Source organism: Lissotriton helveticus, chromosome 3_1 (assembly GCF_964261635.1).
Source record: "Lissotriton helveticus chromosome 3_1, aLisHel1.1, whole genome shotgun sequence".
Taxonomy (NCBI): Eukaryota; Metazoa; Chordata; class Amphibia; order Caudata; family Salamandridae; genus Lissotriton; species Lissotriton helveticus.
Window position 1 is genome coordinate 420,553,934 of NC_136061.1, and position 18,611 is coordinate 420,572,544.

The window sequence follows — 18,611 nt, forward strand, 5'->3', positions numbered from 1 at the left end:
GACCACCATAGCAGAAGCTGAGGTTGAAGACAGATCATTGAACTAATATATGAGCAAAGGATGCTCCATAATGTTGTAGACTGAATGGACCTTAATATGGTTAGACAATACAAAAAAGTGCAGTCTCCATCACTTGAGTGCACATGCTGACACTGTCTAGAATGAGAAGGCCAACTCTGGACCAGAAATATGAAAGAACCTTCACACTAGTGAAAGAAGAAGGGACGAAAATGAGCTGGTGCAAGGAGCATGCACTTTGGCACTAATGGAGTTCCCTAAAACTGATTGAAGGACAACTTAAATTAAACCATGGTATCACTGTAAGGATAAAGACCAACCAAACGGAAGAGGAGGGGAGCTTAGTATTGATGGATGATGGAAGACATTTCTTGGTTTCTCATAATTGTTGAACCAAAATTCGGTTTGTTGCTCCCTCCAGGGTAGAGTTGGCACTGTTCAGTATTTCATGATGTTTTTTTACGTACATAGCAATTTCCCCTGTGCATTTCAGTAAAGATCAAACCTTATGGGTGACTGATATTTCAATTAAAATTATCTCCCTAAACCTAAGTTTGTATTTGCTGCTTTTCAATGCTACTTTAACTAGTGGCTTTGAACAATGGAATCACCTTGCTTGTCCACATATCAAGAACACAAATGCAGAGCTATTACAGTACCTCACAACAAAATGTAACTTGGTGCAGGCGATGACAGGGCAGGATATTTGTTGCACTTTTGTCTTTATTCCTACAGACATGCTGCATGTTGGTTTTATTTTATGAAAACAGCCTTTCATATTTGGTTTAATTTCATCTTTAAAACCTTTTTGTAAACTCCAGGGAGGGGTTCCAGTAGGAATGGCATCTAAACCTATGCAAATCCTGTATGGGCACACTAATGAAATCTCCAGTGTGAGTATCAGCACAGAGCTGGACATGGCAGTATCAGGAGCCAAGGTAAGTGATCCTTATTGCCCCAGAGTAAACACATTTTTTCTACTTCCATTTTATAAGGAAAAAAGCTATCATTCTGGATGGATGTTCTTTTAGTAGTAGAGATAACCTGTAAGCCCCCTCTAAGTTGAGCACCCTAACAGCAGTCCCTCTTCAGGCCTCACAGAGAGTCTGCAAACACATACTGTACATATTACTATTCCAGATCAATGTGGCAAAAGCCGTAGCACCATTTGTATTGTCTTTGCACTGCCTTCGAGAGGCCCTGTGGTCTTCAAAGAGCCAGAGTAGAAATCAAAAAGCAGGATTTGAGTTGAAATTCTAAGAAGTAGAAGTGTATTGAATACGTGAATAGTGAAGTGATGAAATAATGAAGTGACTACAAAGCTGAACCAAAGTAAGAAGAAAATCATATGCCATAAGGGAACAAGGGGCAGTATGATGTTGATAGTGCAAGATGGAGATGGTGCCAAACTATGGTGAGAATGGGTGGATTTCTACTGTATCTGTAACATAATACACTGTCTTCCAATGTGGCATGCCAGAAAGTGTAGCTGATATGCTGGGCATTTTGTTAGAAACCAATCCTACTGTAAGAAGATTATTACTGCTTGAACTTGCTTGGGAGGAGGTACTGAAAATATTCTTGACCTTCTGCAATATAGGAGATGAAGATGGCACCTGGCAGCTGCATATGCACTGGATACGAACTACACACTCTAAGTCAACTCCTGCTATGAGAGTTTCTTACTGCACAGTGTGTCTCATGAAGAAGAAATTAAACACTAGGTGATTTTCACATATGTGAGATGTTAAACTGGCATCCAAAGAACAATTATGATTGGGTGATGACACTCTTCCTTTCCTAGACTTGATCATTATAAGAAGGCAGTCTGTCTCTGTCACTCTAAAAGAAAATACCCCAGAAAGGGCCGACCAGATTACCCATCAGTGAAGCTTTGCACATCACTAGACCATAAAACACATGGCCTTGTGGAATTTCAAGATATGTTGCTACGCCTGTGACCCCTACCTCATACGTGCCTGCTATTCCAGTTAGGCTGCATTCTTTCAGAAACTCAAGTAGAAGCAAGGAATGGTATATTGAGAGAGACTTGTCCAGGTCCTAGAAATAGTACTTTCCAGCATTCCACAAGAGGAGGCTCCAGACATTTTCATTTTCCAGATGCAAAGTATCAGAAAGCCAAGAAAGGTCCACTTCATTTGGCTTGGACTTAACCACCCAGAAAGATACTAGTGCAACAGTCAACCAACTGCAACCAATCCAATCTGTGCTCTCCACCCAGCTGCAAATCTGTGGATCTCTACAACGCCTTCATCTCCAGTGATGATTTAAGATTGATGTCAATTGTGGAACCAGGATATTCATCACCAAAGTCCGCAGCGGAACCCTATTAATATGTAGCTTAAGACCACTAGCTGATTCACTTCCATCTTAGTGTCAGCCAAGTTGAGGTTTAGACATACTGCAGAAATACCAACGCTTGTTGCAGGGACTGGGATGCCTCAAAATTAGTGAACAAAGATGCTGTATTTTCGACCTAGTGGTAAAGCAGCTAGTACTCCGACACAGGCATAAACCCTTCCACATCCATTAATAATTGTGACAGATCGCCACAGTGGAAACTGCAGGAGAAACCTGCAAGTTTCATGGTCCTACATCATGGGTTTTACAAAACCAAAGAATATATGCAGGTGAGGATTTGTTCAGAAATCAGGGTACCTAATTGAGCCCTACAGCAAGAATCATCCATAACTCCCACACTGGATGAGATTTTAGCGCACCAAAATAGAACTCATGGGTTTTTCAAGTTAGACTTCGATGGAGAATACTATCAGTGGAAACAGCTGCAACATAATAGTCAACAAAATGTTGATGCATTTCACAATACAGCTATGGTCGGTTTAACTGCCAGTGCGAGGTACCACCAGAGAGTCTGGTCAACTCATAAATTGTTTATACTCCTAAAAGAACAGGGCCCACGTTTTTCGAAATCTTGGCTATCCAAGTACTGTTTTAATAGTACTGCACATAAATCAACACCTTCAGACATTAGTAGCTTGAATACATAATGTTCCAGTTTCCCTTGCATGTCTAAGGATGAACCATGGAAGTAGAGATTTATTTTGACCATATTATAAATTCACCCATACATTACTTCTCAGTGTAAGCTCCCAGTTGCTAAAACAAGTTTGTGTGAGCATGAGTTTTACCATTCGAGTTCAAATCAGAGGCACTTCATTTTTTAAGTCTGTCAGAGTTGTGGTATCTGCTGTTTTATTGTTTGCTCCATTCAAAGCAGTTTACATGTTCCTTCGAAAAGATTGCTCATTTTACCAAGCAATTGGGATGTCTCTATTGTTTTTTACAGCTACATTCCTTCCCTAAGTAAATTGTGCAAGTCACAATTGCAGCTCTGTGTGTCTGTGTTTTTCTTGATGGTATGTGGCACAGTTTGGAAATTGTAATTGTTGGTGTAGATAATTCATCTTAACTACTTTGAGCCTTTCTAATCATATTATAAATGTGAGATTATTTACAAAGAACTGCTCAAATGGCGTTAGCAGTGAAGGATTTTGTATTGGTGATTTCTTCAGATTACAAAATGGGCCCAAAACTTCAAGTGAATCTGGTCTACAGTTCTTTGGAACTATTAATTGTATTAATATATCTGAAAGAGACTTAGTTATAGATTCCTTACCTTAGAATTACCACCAAGTGACAGACTTTCTGCTTGCTTCTGCTAAATTGAATCCCATGCTGATTTCGGCCATCTCTCATTTTACCTCGGGTTACCTGAATCTTATCAGAAAATAAGCTGTTCATATTGATTCTTACATGTCGTTCTGCATACCTCTGTGTCCTGAAATGACTCTAGGTTTTCTTAGTCTTTGGCCCTTTCTTCTTAAAACCCCAATTTATCCAAATTAAAGCCTTTTTTTGAATGGCAGTACCAGAATAGATGGTATGCCTTTTCTTTTTCCATTTGGCATATTTTCTCTGGATCTGGTATCTTTGTATGAACCTGATATCGGTCAAGGGCAGTTAGCTGTGGTAACATACGTTTCGGGCTGTTGGCAAATATTCCCTGTAGATTTTTGCATCAAGTTTTAGAAGTTCAATAGATGTATGATATACACATTATTTCAGGCCATTAGTAAGTTTTGGTATAAGTAAGATATCATCTTCACTCATGGAATGTGATACCACCATTGTTTTATGAAAGACTTGGTCTTTATTAGTGGACCAGCTAGGAAGGAGATATATGCCTTGTATTAGTACTGATCGCATCCCCTACTCACCATTAGGCTCTCACCCCAGACTTTTCTGTGTCAAAGTATATGTGCCATCAAAAATAGTTGCATTGTCAAGTTTCTGTGCCACACCGCACATACCAATGACGTTCCACTCTGGGAATGATGTGCAGAACTTATGTATGCACCACTCCAGCATGATGATGTGAATTCCTTTCTATCCATGCCACCAGATATAGATCCGGAACTCTCTCTCTTGTCTCTGAGACACTTTATCCCCAATGTTTCTCAAATAATTTTCTACAGTGTGCAAGGGATGTCACCCCCTAAAATGACAGGTTTTAAGCCCTGTAGGGACGGTGACAGATCTCCATCAAGTGTGGCTGTGGTATCTGTGGTCGAGTAATGACTCTAAGGCCTGCGATCACTATGTGCCAATGAGCCCAAAGGCCATCCTGGACAGTGAGGCAACACTTTACATCATCAGGTGTAAGAAGACTCCTTGCCAAGACTGGTCCAATTCACACTCCCTATCCAAGTTGGTCCTGGTCCTGGTCCTGTTCCCGTTCCAGGAGTCACTGAAGCTGCTTGTGAGGTTGTTCTTTGTCACAATCCAAATCATCTATTAAGTCTAAAAAGTAATCTAGGAAATCCAAGTGGTACCTGGCCCTCTCTCGCTACTCACATTTGCCTAAGTGGGGGCAGCATAATGGATCTTGATCTCACTCCCAGGGTCAACTGACTTCGGAACCTATCCGCAACTGGTTCCAGCACAACCAGAGTTTCCGTGGCAGTCTACAACTCCACAACAGATGGAAGAGTTCGGCGCAGCCATGCCATGGCTCTTTGGATCCTTGCCGACTTCGTCTAACGTGCCAAAGAGTCGAGAGGCCTTCCACGTGGAGTACCATCAGCAGGTTCACCCTCTGCACCAGTTGAACCTGCGAAACCCATTTCAATACCTCTGCCTTTAGTTGGAACCCCACCTCTGACACCACAGTCCATGCAAGACCCTAGGTCTTCGAAGCCGGTACTGAATCTATCAACATCAGACACTGAGCTACCCATGGTAGTGTCTGACTCCGAGAGGGTGCCAGTCTGACCTCGCCCGACTTCCTGATAGCTTCCTGCTTTTGCTCTGCAGCCTCCACAGGGAAGACAACGTATCCTATATTCGACTTTTGGCACAGACTCGGATAATGATTATGGCGTGGGTGATGAGCTTGCTCAGCCCTACCAAGACAACCAATAATATGATGACTTGCAGGAGGCTAGTGATCCAAATAACACCCCTGAAACGGGCCTTCTCTCACCCCCAGACCAGCTACATAGTAGTCCGCTTCCTACGCCATGATAATACATAGGGTGACTGAAGTCCTTGATCTCTAGCTCCCCACCTTACAGGTAAAGACTAACATATTGACAGAAGTTCTCCAGCTGGGGAGAACATCTTCTGAGCCCATTCTGCCATGCAATGAGGCCCTAACAGACATCTTATTGAGGGCATGGGCTTAAACTTGGCTCTGGTCCACCAGTCAACTGACAAATTGTGTGACACCATTGCCCTGATCCCATATTTTTATGTCAGCAGCCCCATCCAAAAGTGTGGTGGTGCAAGCGTCCACAAGCAAAACAAGCCCCAACTACTACCCCTGATACTATGTCAAAACGTGCTAAAACCTTTGGCAAACAAGTATTGTCATCCACCAGCTTTGTGCTCAGGTCAGTGAATGCTAACTGCCTCACTTGGGGCAATAATTCCATGCCCTTTGGGACTCGGTGACTTAAGTCCTCCCAGGTATCCCTGAAGATCTCCGACCTGTCCTTGCCCAGGCCATTCAGGGCGGATGAGATGCTGCCAATGTCACGATTCGTTGTGGCTTGAACGCCACTGATTCCATCATGTTGGCCATGGGCACCCATTTTGCCATTCTCCGCCACACCTGGCTGCAGTCCACTGTGTTTTTAGGTGACGCCCAGTCGTCCTTCATGGGCATGCTGTTCTACAGGAGTAGCCTGTTTAGGTACAAAACATACTCTGCTCTTGAGTGGTTCAAGGAGAGCAGGGCTACACCCCCTGGTCTTACCTGGCCCACCTTGCCAGCCGCATCCGCTCTACTGCTCCATTCCCAGTTTCAGCAGAGGTACCCCCTACTGCCACCAATCCAATGCCAGCATGACGCTCAACAGTTTTGCGCCCATAGTGCCCACCACCCCAGCATCTTATGTCATCGGACCTCTCAGTTCACTGCACTCCTGAAGGCCCACCTGCAAAACCTCTTTAGTGTGCTCTTAGTGGAGGGTGGCCACTCAGTGGGAGGCAGGATCAGATGGTTCTTGCTGGGTTGACAGTCCATAATATCAGACAGGTGGGTCCTGCTAATGGTTCCGATTGGCTATGCTCTCCCCTTCCTTTCTGTGCTGCTGCAACTTCCAATGACCGAATGAGGACAATCTGTCCCTTTTGCAGCAGGAAAACGAAACCCTTTTGGTCAAGGAGACTTTCTAGAGGGTGCTTGAGCCAGAAGTAGGACATGGTTTTTACTCCTGCCACTTCCTGCTGAGCAGATAGGACTTAGACCTCTGGCCTATTTTCGACCCGTGCCCTTTCAACGCTTTCCACCAAAAAGAAAAATTCAAAATGTTCACACTGGCCCAGGTCCTGTCTGCCCTAGACCCTGGAGACTGAATGGTACTGTTGGACCCGCAGGACGCCAATTTTTTAATACCTATCCTGCCTGGCCACCAACATTACTTGTGATTTGTGGTGGGATAGGAGCATTTTCAGTTTGTTGTGCTCCCTTTTGGTCTCACCAGTGCCCCTCAGGTATTCACAAAATTGATGGCGGTAGAGGCAGCACATCTTCGGTGGTCAGGGTTGTCAGACTATCCCCTACCTCGATGACTGGCTGTTGAAGGCGGGGCTTGCCCCAGGCAGTCATCAACCACCTGCAGACTGAGACAAACATCCGGTTATCTTTGGAGTTAACTATCGACCTGCCGAAGTCACAGATAACTCCTTCTCAGATGCTCTCCTTCAGCTGAGTCATTCTGGACACAGTTTGGTTTCATGCTTTACCTGAGAGAGAGTCCAGATATTCAGGCTATGATTCCAATCTTTCACCCTCAATCCCTGATTTAAATGAGGTTGACTGAGGCTGCTGGGACTAATGTGGCCTCTTTCATCCTGCTTGTTGAGCATGCCGGGTAGCATATGCAGGCTCTGCAATGGGTCCTGAAGTCTCAGTGGGCTCAACATCAAAGCTACCTTTTCGACCATGCTCATATTTCCAAAGAGACTGTAAAAGATCTGCTGTAGTGGTTGCTGGACTGTGATTGGGTCAGCAGCATACCCCTCTTCATTCCCTCCATAGATGTGTTGCTTCTGGGTTGGGGTGGCCATCTGGGAGAGTTGGAAATTAGTGGCCTCTGGTTTCTAGTGGAGTCCTGGTTCCACATCAACCTTTTGAAGCCCATCCACTTGGCATTGGAAAACTTCCTTCCATCCGTCAAGGGGAGGCTGGTGGAGGTGCTCACTGACAACATCACCACCATGCTGTACTGCAACAAACAAGGCGGCGTGAGGTCACGGAGGGTGAACAAACTCAGCCATCAGCACCTAGCGGATCATGAATGGCAGTTTCTCCAGGAGGTGGTGCCTTAGTCCTAATGGGTAGAACCTTGGCTCGATCTGCATGTCACTACCAAAAAGATGCATTGTCAGCACTTCTGCGCATTAGAGTTTTCAAGGTGTCTCTCACTCGGAGACATGTTCTGCCTCAAGTGGCACTCTGGACTCCTGTATGCCTTTCCACCGATAGTACTCCTGACCAGAGTTCTCAAGAATATCGGGACCTACCGGACCCAACTCATCCTAGTGGCTCCATATTGGGCTCGGAAGTTATGGTATCTAGAACTCCTGGGCTTGAGCTTCTGCCCTCCAATCAGGCTGCCCCATTGGGAGGATCTGGTTTCGCAGTAGCAGGGCAGCGTTCTGCACCTGGGACTTTGTAATCTCCACTTTCATGCCTGGAGATTGAGCAGCTACAGCTGAACACATTCAACCTTCTTCTGGAGGTGGTTAATGTCATCTTGGTGGCCAGGCTGCCTTAGAGAAAAACTGTATATGCCTTTTGTTTGGGGGTAAGATTGTGCTTTGGTACTACACATGCCAGATTGACCCCCTCCAGGCAAAGTTATCTGACATTTTGTTGTTTGTTTTGCCCCTAGCCTGGCAAGGTCCTGTCCTGGGCACAGTTAAATGGTGTCTTTAGTTTCATCTGCTATTTTAAGGTTTCTGGAACAGCCCTCTTTGTTCAAGTCTCCTGTTATGAGATTCTTGTTTCCTCCTGCTCCCTTTTTCGCGTCACAAAGGGATCTTAACTCTACCCTCACCTTTCTAATGTGGACTCATTTTGAGTCACTTCACAACAGTCCTTTGCAGCTCCTCACCCTCAAAACAGTGTTCCTCATCGCCATAACAATGATGCACGGCATGTGAATGAGTTTGAAGTTCTCTGTGTCAACCTAATGTACACCCTGACAAACTGGCACTGCAGACTCTAGTATCACCCTGACAATGTTTTATGCTTCGCTTCACCCATCTAAAGGGGAGGAAAGGCTCCATCGCTTGGATCCCAAGAAAGCACTGAGCTTCTGCATAGATTGTACCAAGGGCCACTGGGTGGATAATCATCTCTATGTGAGGTGCGCAGGGGCAAAAAAGACCAGGCTGTGCAGAAAAGATCCATCACCTTGTGGATCGTGCTCTGCATTAAGATCTGCTAAGCACAGGATAGAAAGCAGCCTCCAAAAGGACTACATTCTCATTCTACCAGGACCAAAGCTGCTACCACTGCGCTCGCACGCAGGGTCCCTGTCCTAGACATTTGGCCGCTACATGTGCTTCTTTCCATGCATTCATGAAGCACTGTTATCTGGACAGTCCGATCCACCAAGAAGGGCATTTTGCCCCTTCTGTTCTACATGACTTTCTGGTTTGAGTCCAGTCACAGCCCACCTTCAGGTAGGTATTGCTTTGGTGTCTAGTCAAAGGGTGAGGAATCTGCGACTAGAAGTTTCTATCAGAACAATAAGTTACTTAATATCGGTGACACTCTTTCTGGTAGATATTCAATCTAGCCAGAGATTCCTCACTCACCAGCCCTCCCCGCCACCCCCAACCCCCCATGCTCTTCGTCTGTATCGATTAATAAGATCCCATGTCTAGAAATCTGCGCAGTTTTCTTTTAGAACTCTGCGTCTGAAGACATGGGCAGTCTTGAAAGCAACTGACATTATCACACTGGAGTTGCGCCTATTTAAGCTTCACACGTCAATGCCTGAGCGGGACAGTGTCGTCGTGGTGACACATGGCACCACCTTCTGTTGGGCGGAATTACTGCTGAAGAATTTCCTGAGCCAATGTGACTCCTGGGGAATATTCAAAAGGTGAGGAACCTGCCACTAGATAGTCTCTACCATAAAGATTGTCACTGAAAGTACGTAACTTGCTCGTAGAGGGGACACATTGCCCTGATACAGTTAAGAACCAAATATTTCTTAGAAAAATATTCCATTGCTGTGTCTATTTTATCATGAAGATTTAATAAGAGACACACACTGTCAAAATTCAAGCCTTTCACAGGTTTTCTTGGGCATGACTTTTTTCCAGTTTCCATGTAGGGGGGTTCCTGCTTAAAGTTTTTCAGGTTGTTGTTAGCAAGTATTTAACAATTAGGCCAAACAGCTCTCAACTATTCAAGACAAGCATGTAAAGTGCATTGGCATAGAGTAGAGTATAGTGGTGTAGTGGCGTAGAGTGCAGTAGAGTGGCATTGAGTGCAGTGGTGTAGAGTGGTGCAGAGAGCAGTGGTGTAGAGTACAGTGGTACAGAGTAAAACAGAGTGGCATAGAGTGCAGTGACATAACATAAAGTGGCTCTTGAGTGCAGTGGCAGAAAGAATGTTGTAGAGTATAGTGACATAAAGTGCAGTGGTGCAAAGTTTTTGGCATAGTTACAGGCGCAGGGTCCATTGGCTTTGAGTAAAGTGGTGTAGATTGGATTGGCATAGAGTGCAGTGCTTTAGAGAGGAATAGCGTAGCATAAAGTTCAGTGGTGTAGAGTGGCGCAGCCTCAAGTGGAGTGGCGTAGAGTGTAGTGGCATAGAGTAGATTGAGTAGAGTGGAGTGGTGCAGGGTAGAGTGCAGTGGCATAGAGTTGATTATTTCAGAGTAGAGTGCAGTCATGTAGGGTAGAGTGACACAGTGTTGATTGCAGTGGAACAGAGAGAGGAGTTGAGTGGCATAAAGTGAAGTGTCATAGAGTGTAATGGCATAGAATAGATTGTTTCAGAATAGAGTGAAGTTGAATAGAGTGGAGTGGTGCGGTGCAGTGCAGGGTAGAGTGGAGTGGTATAGAGCAGTGGGATAGAGTTCATTGGCATAAAGTGCCGTGTTGTAGAGTGGCGTGGTGTAGAGTGCAGTGGTGCATAGTAGCTTGGGGTAGAGTGCACTGGCCCAAAGTAGAGTGGTATAGAATATAGAGGCATAGAGTGCAGTGTCAGAGTCAGTGGAGCACTGTAGTTTAGAGTGGCGTAGAGTGCAGAAGAGTAGCGCAGAGTTCAGTGGCGCAGAGCGTGCAGTGCTGCAGAGTAGAGTGTTGTAGAGTGCAGCAGTGTCGAGTTAAGTGGCATAGAGTGCATTGTTGTACATTTACATATTTTACATTTACAGAGTGCAGTGGTGTACATTGGCGCACAGTGCTGCAGAGTAAAGTGACATAGGGTGCAATTGTGTAGAGTATAGTGGAGTACGCATAGAGTGAAGTATAGTGGTGTATAGTGCAGTAGTGCAGAGTAGATTAGCATATAGTGCAGTGGTGATTTGGTTTTGAGTAAAATGGCAGTGACGTGGAGTGGTGTGAATTAGTGCATAGTGCAATAGAGTAACGTATCACAACAAAGAAGGGGATTGAGGCTTTAAGAGCCGCACCAAGAGTCAAGTTCCTAATGTTAGCAAAAGTGAGGGTGCGAATGGTCTGGGATACAACCCCCTAGATCCCAACATAGAACAAATAAGAATTTGTTCTGTATATCTAGTTCCACAAATTGACCTCGCACACCAAATAACTGTATAACAAGCACAATTTCAGTACTCAAACAACATTCGTTTTGTATCAAGAAAAAAGTCCAACTGTTCTCCCAAGAAATTAGCTCAAGTCAGTTCTCTTCGTTTTATTCTTTTCTTTATTTGTTCATACACTCGCAGATAAAAATAGCCAACGCGTTTCGTCCGAAACCGGACTTCTTCAGGGCTATATTTAAAAAGATACAAAAATATATATTTCAATATATGAATAAATATGTCAGTACATGCACAACTTGTTGAGTTATATTCTTTTTTGAATTCAAGGAGACAGTTTATAAAACACCAGACTATTTAGATACAAACATTATACAAAAAAAAAGGAAAAAGACTTGAGGCCATTCATTTAAATTTTAGGGAGAACATGCGCTGCTACAAAGCATTTGTGTAAACTGAACAGATACTGGTAAGTTATATACAGGGTATTGTTCACCCTACCGAACAAACTAAAGTTACAATAAGTAGTGCCTACTGAGTACGAACAACAATACATAACATTGTATGTTCTCAAACTTTTGATTGTGAATAGAACATGAAAATTATTGATGACCATTGAGTCGCTTTAGAAAGGCTGTGTTATGTATTGTTGTTCGTACTCAGTAGGCACTACTTATTGTAACTTTAGTTTGTTCGGTAGGGTGAACAATACCCTGTATATAACTTACCAGTATCTGTTCAGTTTACACAAATGCTTTGTAGCAGCGCATGTTCTCCCTAAAATTTAAATGAATGGCCTCAAGTCTTTTTCCTTTTTTTTTGTATAATGTTTGTATCTAAATAGTCTGGTGTTTTATAAACTGTCTCCTTGAATTCAAAAAAGAATATAACTCAACAAGTTGTGCATGTACTGACATATTTATTCATATATTGAAATATATATTTTTGTATCTTTTTAAATATAGCCCTGAAGAAGTCCGGTTTCGGACGAAACGCGTTGGCTATTTTTATCTGCGAGTGTATGAACAAATAAAGAAAAGAATAAAACGAAGAGAACTGACTTGAGCTAATTTCTTGGGAGAACAGTTGGACTTTTTTCTTGATACAAAACGAATGTTGTTTGAGTACTGAAATTGTGCTTGTTATACAGTTATTTGGTGTGCGAGGTCAATTTGTGGAACTCAATAGAGTAACGTAGACTGCAGTGGCAGAGTAGAGTGCAGCGGTATAGAGTAGAGTGAAGTGGTGCAGATTAGATCAAAGTGGTTTAGAATGCAGTGGCGTAGAGTTCAGTAGCATAGAGTGGCATAAAGTAGAGTGGCAGAGTGCAGTGTTTCAGAGTATACTGTCATAGAGTGCAGTGGTGTATAGTAGAGAGGTGTGGAGTGCTGTGGCACAGAGTAGAAAGGCGTAGAGTATTGAGGCCTAGAGTGGAGTAGTGCAGTAGCGCAGTTTGGAGTGGAATGGTGTAGTGTAGAGTGGTGCAGAGTAGAGTGCAGTGGCATGGAGTGGTGCACAGTAGAATGGAATGTGGTAACACCTTCAATTGAAATGATCATTACATTTGCAGTTTTCCTGCTAAGAGTATACAGCGCACAAATAATGTGTGGAAATCTCATCACCCAATGTATTGATTTGATTGTCAGCACAGTTCATTTACAGACATTTACATTTGGTTGTGTGCTAGAAAAAAAGTCTGTATAGTCTTCCTGAAGCAGACCCCCACCAGACAGCATTAATGTCATATAAATCCTCTTACTTTGAAGTCATAGTAAGAAAAATAAAGACCAAGCTCCCTTGAAGACACAGCCTGACATTTGATTTGTGCCTCCACTCCGGGTTTTCGCTCGCACCCGAAGGGCAGCCCAGTAGCCCCGCAGCAGCAGCAGGAGCGGTGACCGCGGCCGCAGGAGTCTCCCGCCGGAACTATGCCGCGACTGGCTCCCGGCTCCTGCCCCCCCCTCCCCCGTAGCCTCATCTGTTTCATCAGCAGTCCTGCAGCAGCAAGCGGGGGCAGCCTGAGGCAGCCTGAGCACGCGAAGCAGACCGGGCCACGCGGAGCAAGTCAGAGCTTAAAGCATGCTTCTGGCTTCTGGCTTCTGGCTCCTGGCTTCTGGCTTCTGGCTCCTGGCTTCTGGCTCCCTCGCAGTTTTACCTGTAGGTGTCCAGCAGTACCTCAGCAGCAGCAGCAGCGGCGGCTGCAGGAGTTTTCCGCCAGAGCTTCTCCGGTTTACTTGTTTGTCTGGTCGGGTGAGCTGCAATCTGTGTTGATTTATGGATTATTGATCGCTGATTTATTTGCCCTGCCCTGCATGTGACTTTTTTGCCAGGATCTTTTTTGACCTGCGTGTGGGGCCTGAGACCAGGGATTGCTGTTCGAGGCTCGGAGACTCGGCTACCTTGCCCCGCGGACCGCGCGCTGCCCAGGACTTCTCATCCCAGCGGGCAGCGCGGTCTCGCCAGAGGCCAGTGATACTCCCCCCGCCCCTGGCATACATAATCAGGCGCCGATTATCGCGGCGGGTCCGTCCTTGCCTGTCAAAGGTCGGAGGAGACCGGGCAGGGCCACCCCCCTTTGATCTTGAAAACAGGACACCCCCTAAAGGGACGAATGCTAGATCCAGAGTGGCAGTAAGTGACCCGCTGGACACACATTGCGGACACGTTCTGCAGTGATAGTGTGGAAGTAAAACCTGATTACTTTACTTTAGTGGTTAGGGAGGCAGCGCTTCGAACATTGTGGACTTTACTCCATTTCCAGTGTTTTATGTATTGTCTTTAACGCAGGATTTGATCATAGTAATATAGCATATTTGTGCTGTAACGGGTGGGAGTACTAAACACCACTTAGTATGAGTAGGCGGAAGGTGATCCCTGGGGTAGGGGGTGGGGTTAAGGGGACCCTTGATGCATTTCTCCAAAGAGCAGAATCACTGTTAGTCCACGAAATTCAGCTCACAGCAAAAAGATTGTCGCTAGATGCACTGTTAGATCATAAGCGATCTTCAATGGGCTCCATAGCAAGGTCCAAAACACCAAGTAAAGGCATCCCCCAAGGTCAATCAAAGCGAGACAGTGGCAGCATCACTAGTGCCATAGCTCATTCTTCCCACATGACACAGGAGGATGGTTCACCTACGCACATTGATGACACGCTCATAAGTGATCCTGATTCTGATCAGTCTCACATCAGTATAGAAGAGGCAGAGAAGAATTCTAGCTCATCCACCTCAGTGACCGATAGGCCAGAACCAGGGCCATCAGAGATGGTAGTCCCTAGGGCTAATTCAGGCATAGGAATCACAGTAAGGGAAGTTGGAGAGGTGATCACGAGATCGAAAGGCGCAATAAAAGCTGTATGTACTGGTCAGTCGGTATCACCTGTAGCTGACACAAGAACCAGGAGCACTCGATCCGGGGGGGGGACGGGGCTGATAGTGGCAAAATCTAAAACAAAACAGAAGAGTACCGCTAAGACTAGTAGAGCGAACACTCCTGGGGGACCTACTTGTAACACACAATGTTCAAACTGTGGAAAAGTAAATTTTGTCATGTTCTGTGTCCCTACGTGTCATCCATCATATGTTATGTGTGCATGATTAAATATGCATATGTACTCCCCATGTCCGATTAATGACGCAATTATATCAATCAATTTATTTTATTATGATTTTGGCTCTCCGCAGAGGGCCACATAAAATTTTCCAAGAAAAAAACACAAATACAAAACAATGCAAATACAAAGGGTAAGCCACCCAGGAAATATCTAGCATAGATACTGATTAATATTCACACCAAAAAATATACAAAAATACAATACAAAACAGTACGGATGCAGAGGTTTAGCCTCCCAAGAAATATCTAACCTAGATACTAGTTAATTTACCCACCAGAACAGTAAATGATTGACAAGTCAAAAAACATCTCCATAATATATCAGTAAATAGCTAAAAAACCTTTAAAAAAATTAAAAATGTAGAAGCAGAACATTTCGCTAGGAGGAAAATACAATGCATGACAAAAATCATTCAAGGTTAAGATACCAAGACGAAAACAGATTGCTTTTATCCATCTAGTGCGCCATTTACATAACGCCGGGCAGATCAGTAGGACATGCATGCAATCCTGAATATTTAATTTACATAGGTTGCACAAAGAGGAGGCGCCATACCATTTAGATAGCAGAAGATTTAAGGGTATTAAATCATAACGTAACAAAAACCAAAATCTTCGTATGCCATGGGGGAGGGACCATCGCACATACGGTTGTGGCTGCTTCATCATGTAAGTATCAAGGAGGATATCTATATTCTTCTTTCCCTGAATTGATTTTTTATCTGATTGGAAGCAGAGGTCCCAAGAGGCTGTTTTTAAAACATGTTTTAACTGTATAGGTGAATACGAAAAGAGGGTAGTTTCTTCTAATTTTAGAAACTTTACGGCTATTCTGAAATTACGAACGAGTTGGGAAAACTCATTGAAACTACCTAGAAGTTCCTTTTTGAGCAAAGCTCTCAGTGTCCCAACTTCCGCTCTTGCAAGACAGGACACCCATCTTACAAGGGCACAGAGTCCCTGTACCCAACTGCTCCTTAGGCCAAATTCAATCCTACAGGCGGCCAAAGAACATGCAGTGTTTAATGAGGAGAGAGATCTTAAAAGTTTCCCCTCAATCCGATTGCAAAAGTCCCACTTTTTTACCTCTATTAACTCTATACCGTAAAGAATAGTTGCCGGGATTTTGGCTCTGTACACCTCCAATAAAATCGAGAAGTGACGTTTCCCCGTTGCTTGATATAGAGAGTTTAGACCTTTGCCATGTGCAACAGCTTTGCGGGAACAGTGCTCTATGTGGAGTTTCTCACTCAGATTAGCCGTAACAATTTTCCCCAAAAAAGTATATGACTTAACAACCTCTAACTTTTGCCCCCCAATGTACCAACCAAAATCTGCTACTCGACCCCTCCTTTTACCTACTATACACATAACCTTACTCTTGGATATATTAATCTTCATGCTATGAGCCACAGCATAACTATGAAGAGCATGTAGCCTATTTGAAAGTCCTTTGGGAGTTAGGTCAAGGATGAGAACGTCGTCTGCATACATCAGACAAGGTAGAGGGGACCCCCCCACCAGAGGGGCAATACCCTCAGTGTTAGACATGGCAACGGGCAAATCAGCCGTGTATAACGAGAATAAAAGGGGAGCCAGTAAGCAGCCTTGTTTAAGGCCGTTACACGATGGAATAGGGTCAGAGAGGCCCCCTTCACCCCCCAGCAGGACCCTACACCAGGTCTCTGTATGGAGGGCCCGGACCAACTCCAACAGGTAGGACGGGAGGCCGAGAGCAGCCAATTTTCTCCACAACATTCCACGGTCCACTTTATCGAAAGCGGTGGAGAAATCGATAAATGCTGCATACACCGTCCCCCCTCGCACCTGTACATATTTGTCCGTAACCACATGTAGAGCGGTAAGATTATCCAGGGTTCCGTGATTCCTACGGAACCCAGTCTGAGCAAACGGCAGAATATTGTTCTCCTCGACCCACGCGGATAGGTATCCTAGGAGACATTTCGCGAACACCTTCCCGATTGAGTCAAGGAGCGCGATCAAGCGATAGTTGCTCGGGCAATCCCTCATTCCCTTCTTAAAAATAGGGACCAGGATACTCCCCCTCCACGAGGCGGGTACCTTTTTAGTCATAAAGCATACCTTGAACAAGGGGTACAAAATTGTACTCCACCCGAGCGGGTCCTGTTTAAGGACCGTCATGGGGAGTTCGTCTGGACCCATTGCCCCAGAGACACGCATATTTTTTATGGCCGTCTCAATTTCCTCTGCTGAAGGATAATTCATTAGGCCAACCGCATCCGAACCCATGCTACTAACATCGCATAGGGTATCTTCAGGGGCAGAAGTTTCAGACATGCAGTTCCCTGCATACAGGTCCCGTATATAACTGGCCCATATCTCTTCCCCGATAGGGATAGGGGAGGGGCTTAATCTAGATCCACACCCCTTACCTATTATTGCCCAAAAGTCTCTAATCCTGCCATGAACCACAGATTCCCGCAGATCAATCCAGGTAATATCTTCCTTAGCCTTTTTTATTTTTAACTTAAGTCTATTCCTCTTTCTTTTTAACCTGGAAATCTCTCTTCCACGTTCAATGCCTCTTTCTAGATATTGTTCCCGGACAAGGTTATTAATTTCCTTGTTTAAAATACACAATGCCCAGGGAACTTCAACCCCTCTTTTTGTTCGTGAAGATTTTTTAGCACAAGAAATGACCTTACGCAAAAATTCTTCAAAATGTACTATTTCGTTACCCTGCCACTCATTAAGAGCTAAAATGGTATTAAGTAACATTTCCTTCACCCCTTTAATGGCAAAGGAATTCCAATAACACCTTCCCGTAGAAACATGGAAGGCAGCATCACTGCCATTAAGGGACCAGGGTGTGGTGGGCAGGCTTTTTAAGGAAATAGTTACCAATAATGGAGTATGGTCACTCAGGGGGGTAGGTATTGTCTTGAGATCGAGAATAGATGGAAACAGTCCATAGTCCACGATGACATAATCCAAGATGGAAGACCCAAAGGGGGACTTATGGGTAAATTTTGCCGGAACATCCGACGGTAATCTCCCATTTATTATAAGCCCATCAACGGCCATCAACTCTTCTAACAGAATCTTCCCTCTTTTATTTGTTACCGACTTTTCCGGGAAGAGAGCCTGGGGGACAAAGTGAGCCTCTTCTTTACACTTATTCCTGAAAAGCTCCAGACTAACATTGGAAATCTTACAATTAAAATCACCCATGATCATGACCGCTGGAGGAACAGGAACATTTTTAATTTGATCTACATAGCGAAATATCCGCTTCATTCCCACATTAAAACATTCGTCTGGAGGTATATAAACATTTAAAATCACAATAGGGGCCTTAATACCAGCATTAAACAGATTTTCAATAGTAACGGCATGGAAAAGCTTGCAGGAGTCAATATAATGAGAGAATCCCCATTGCACTTTATTAGATAGTAAACAGGCGATCCCCCCCCTGGCGTGACCTTTCTTGGAAGGGGCAGCGGGCACTTCCAAGACATAAAAATCTTTGGACACATTCAACATATTGACACACCAGGTTTCCTGCAAACAAATCACATTCGCTCCCAGTGAAAAAAGAAAATCAAATTTCTCTGGGCTACTATGAATCCCTGATGCATTCCAAGAAATAATATTCAGCGAGCTGTTAAAGATGCTGAAACAATCTGGGGTTGTCCTTAGTTT

At 44.3% G+C, this 18,611-nt stretch overlaps 1 protein-coding gene across 2 annotated transcripts in view; it reads left to right on the forward strand.

Moving 5' to 3' along the window:
* The window catches only part of NBEAL1 (neurobeachin like 1), a 1,045,477-nt gene that overhangs the window by 946,471 nt on the left and 80,395 nt on the right, over window positions 1–18,611 (forward strand). For both annotated transcript variants that reach the window (XM_078680248.1, XM_078680249.1), the window contains one exon: window positions 840–956. In XM_078680248.1, the coding sequence (XP_078536374.1) occupies window positions 840–956 (117 nt within the window). The remainder of the gene's footprint in view (window positions 1–839; window positions 957–18,611) is intronic.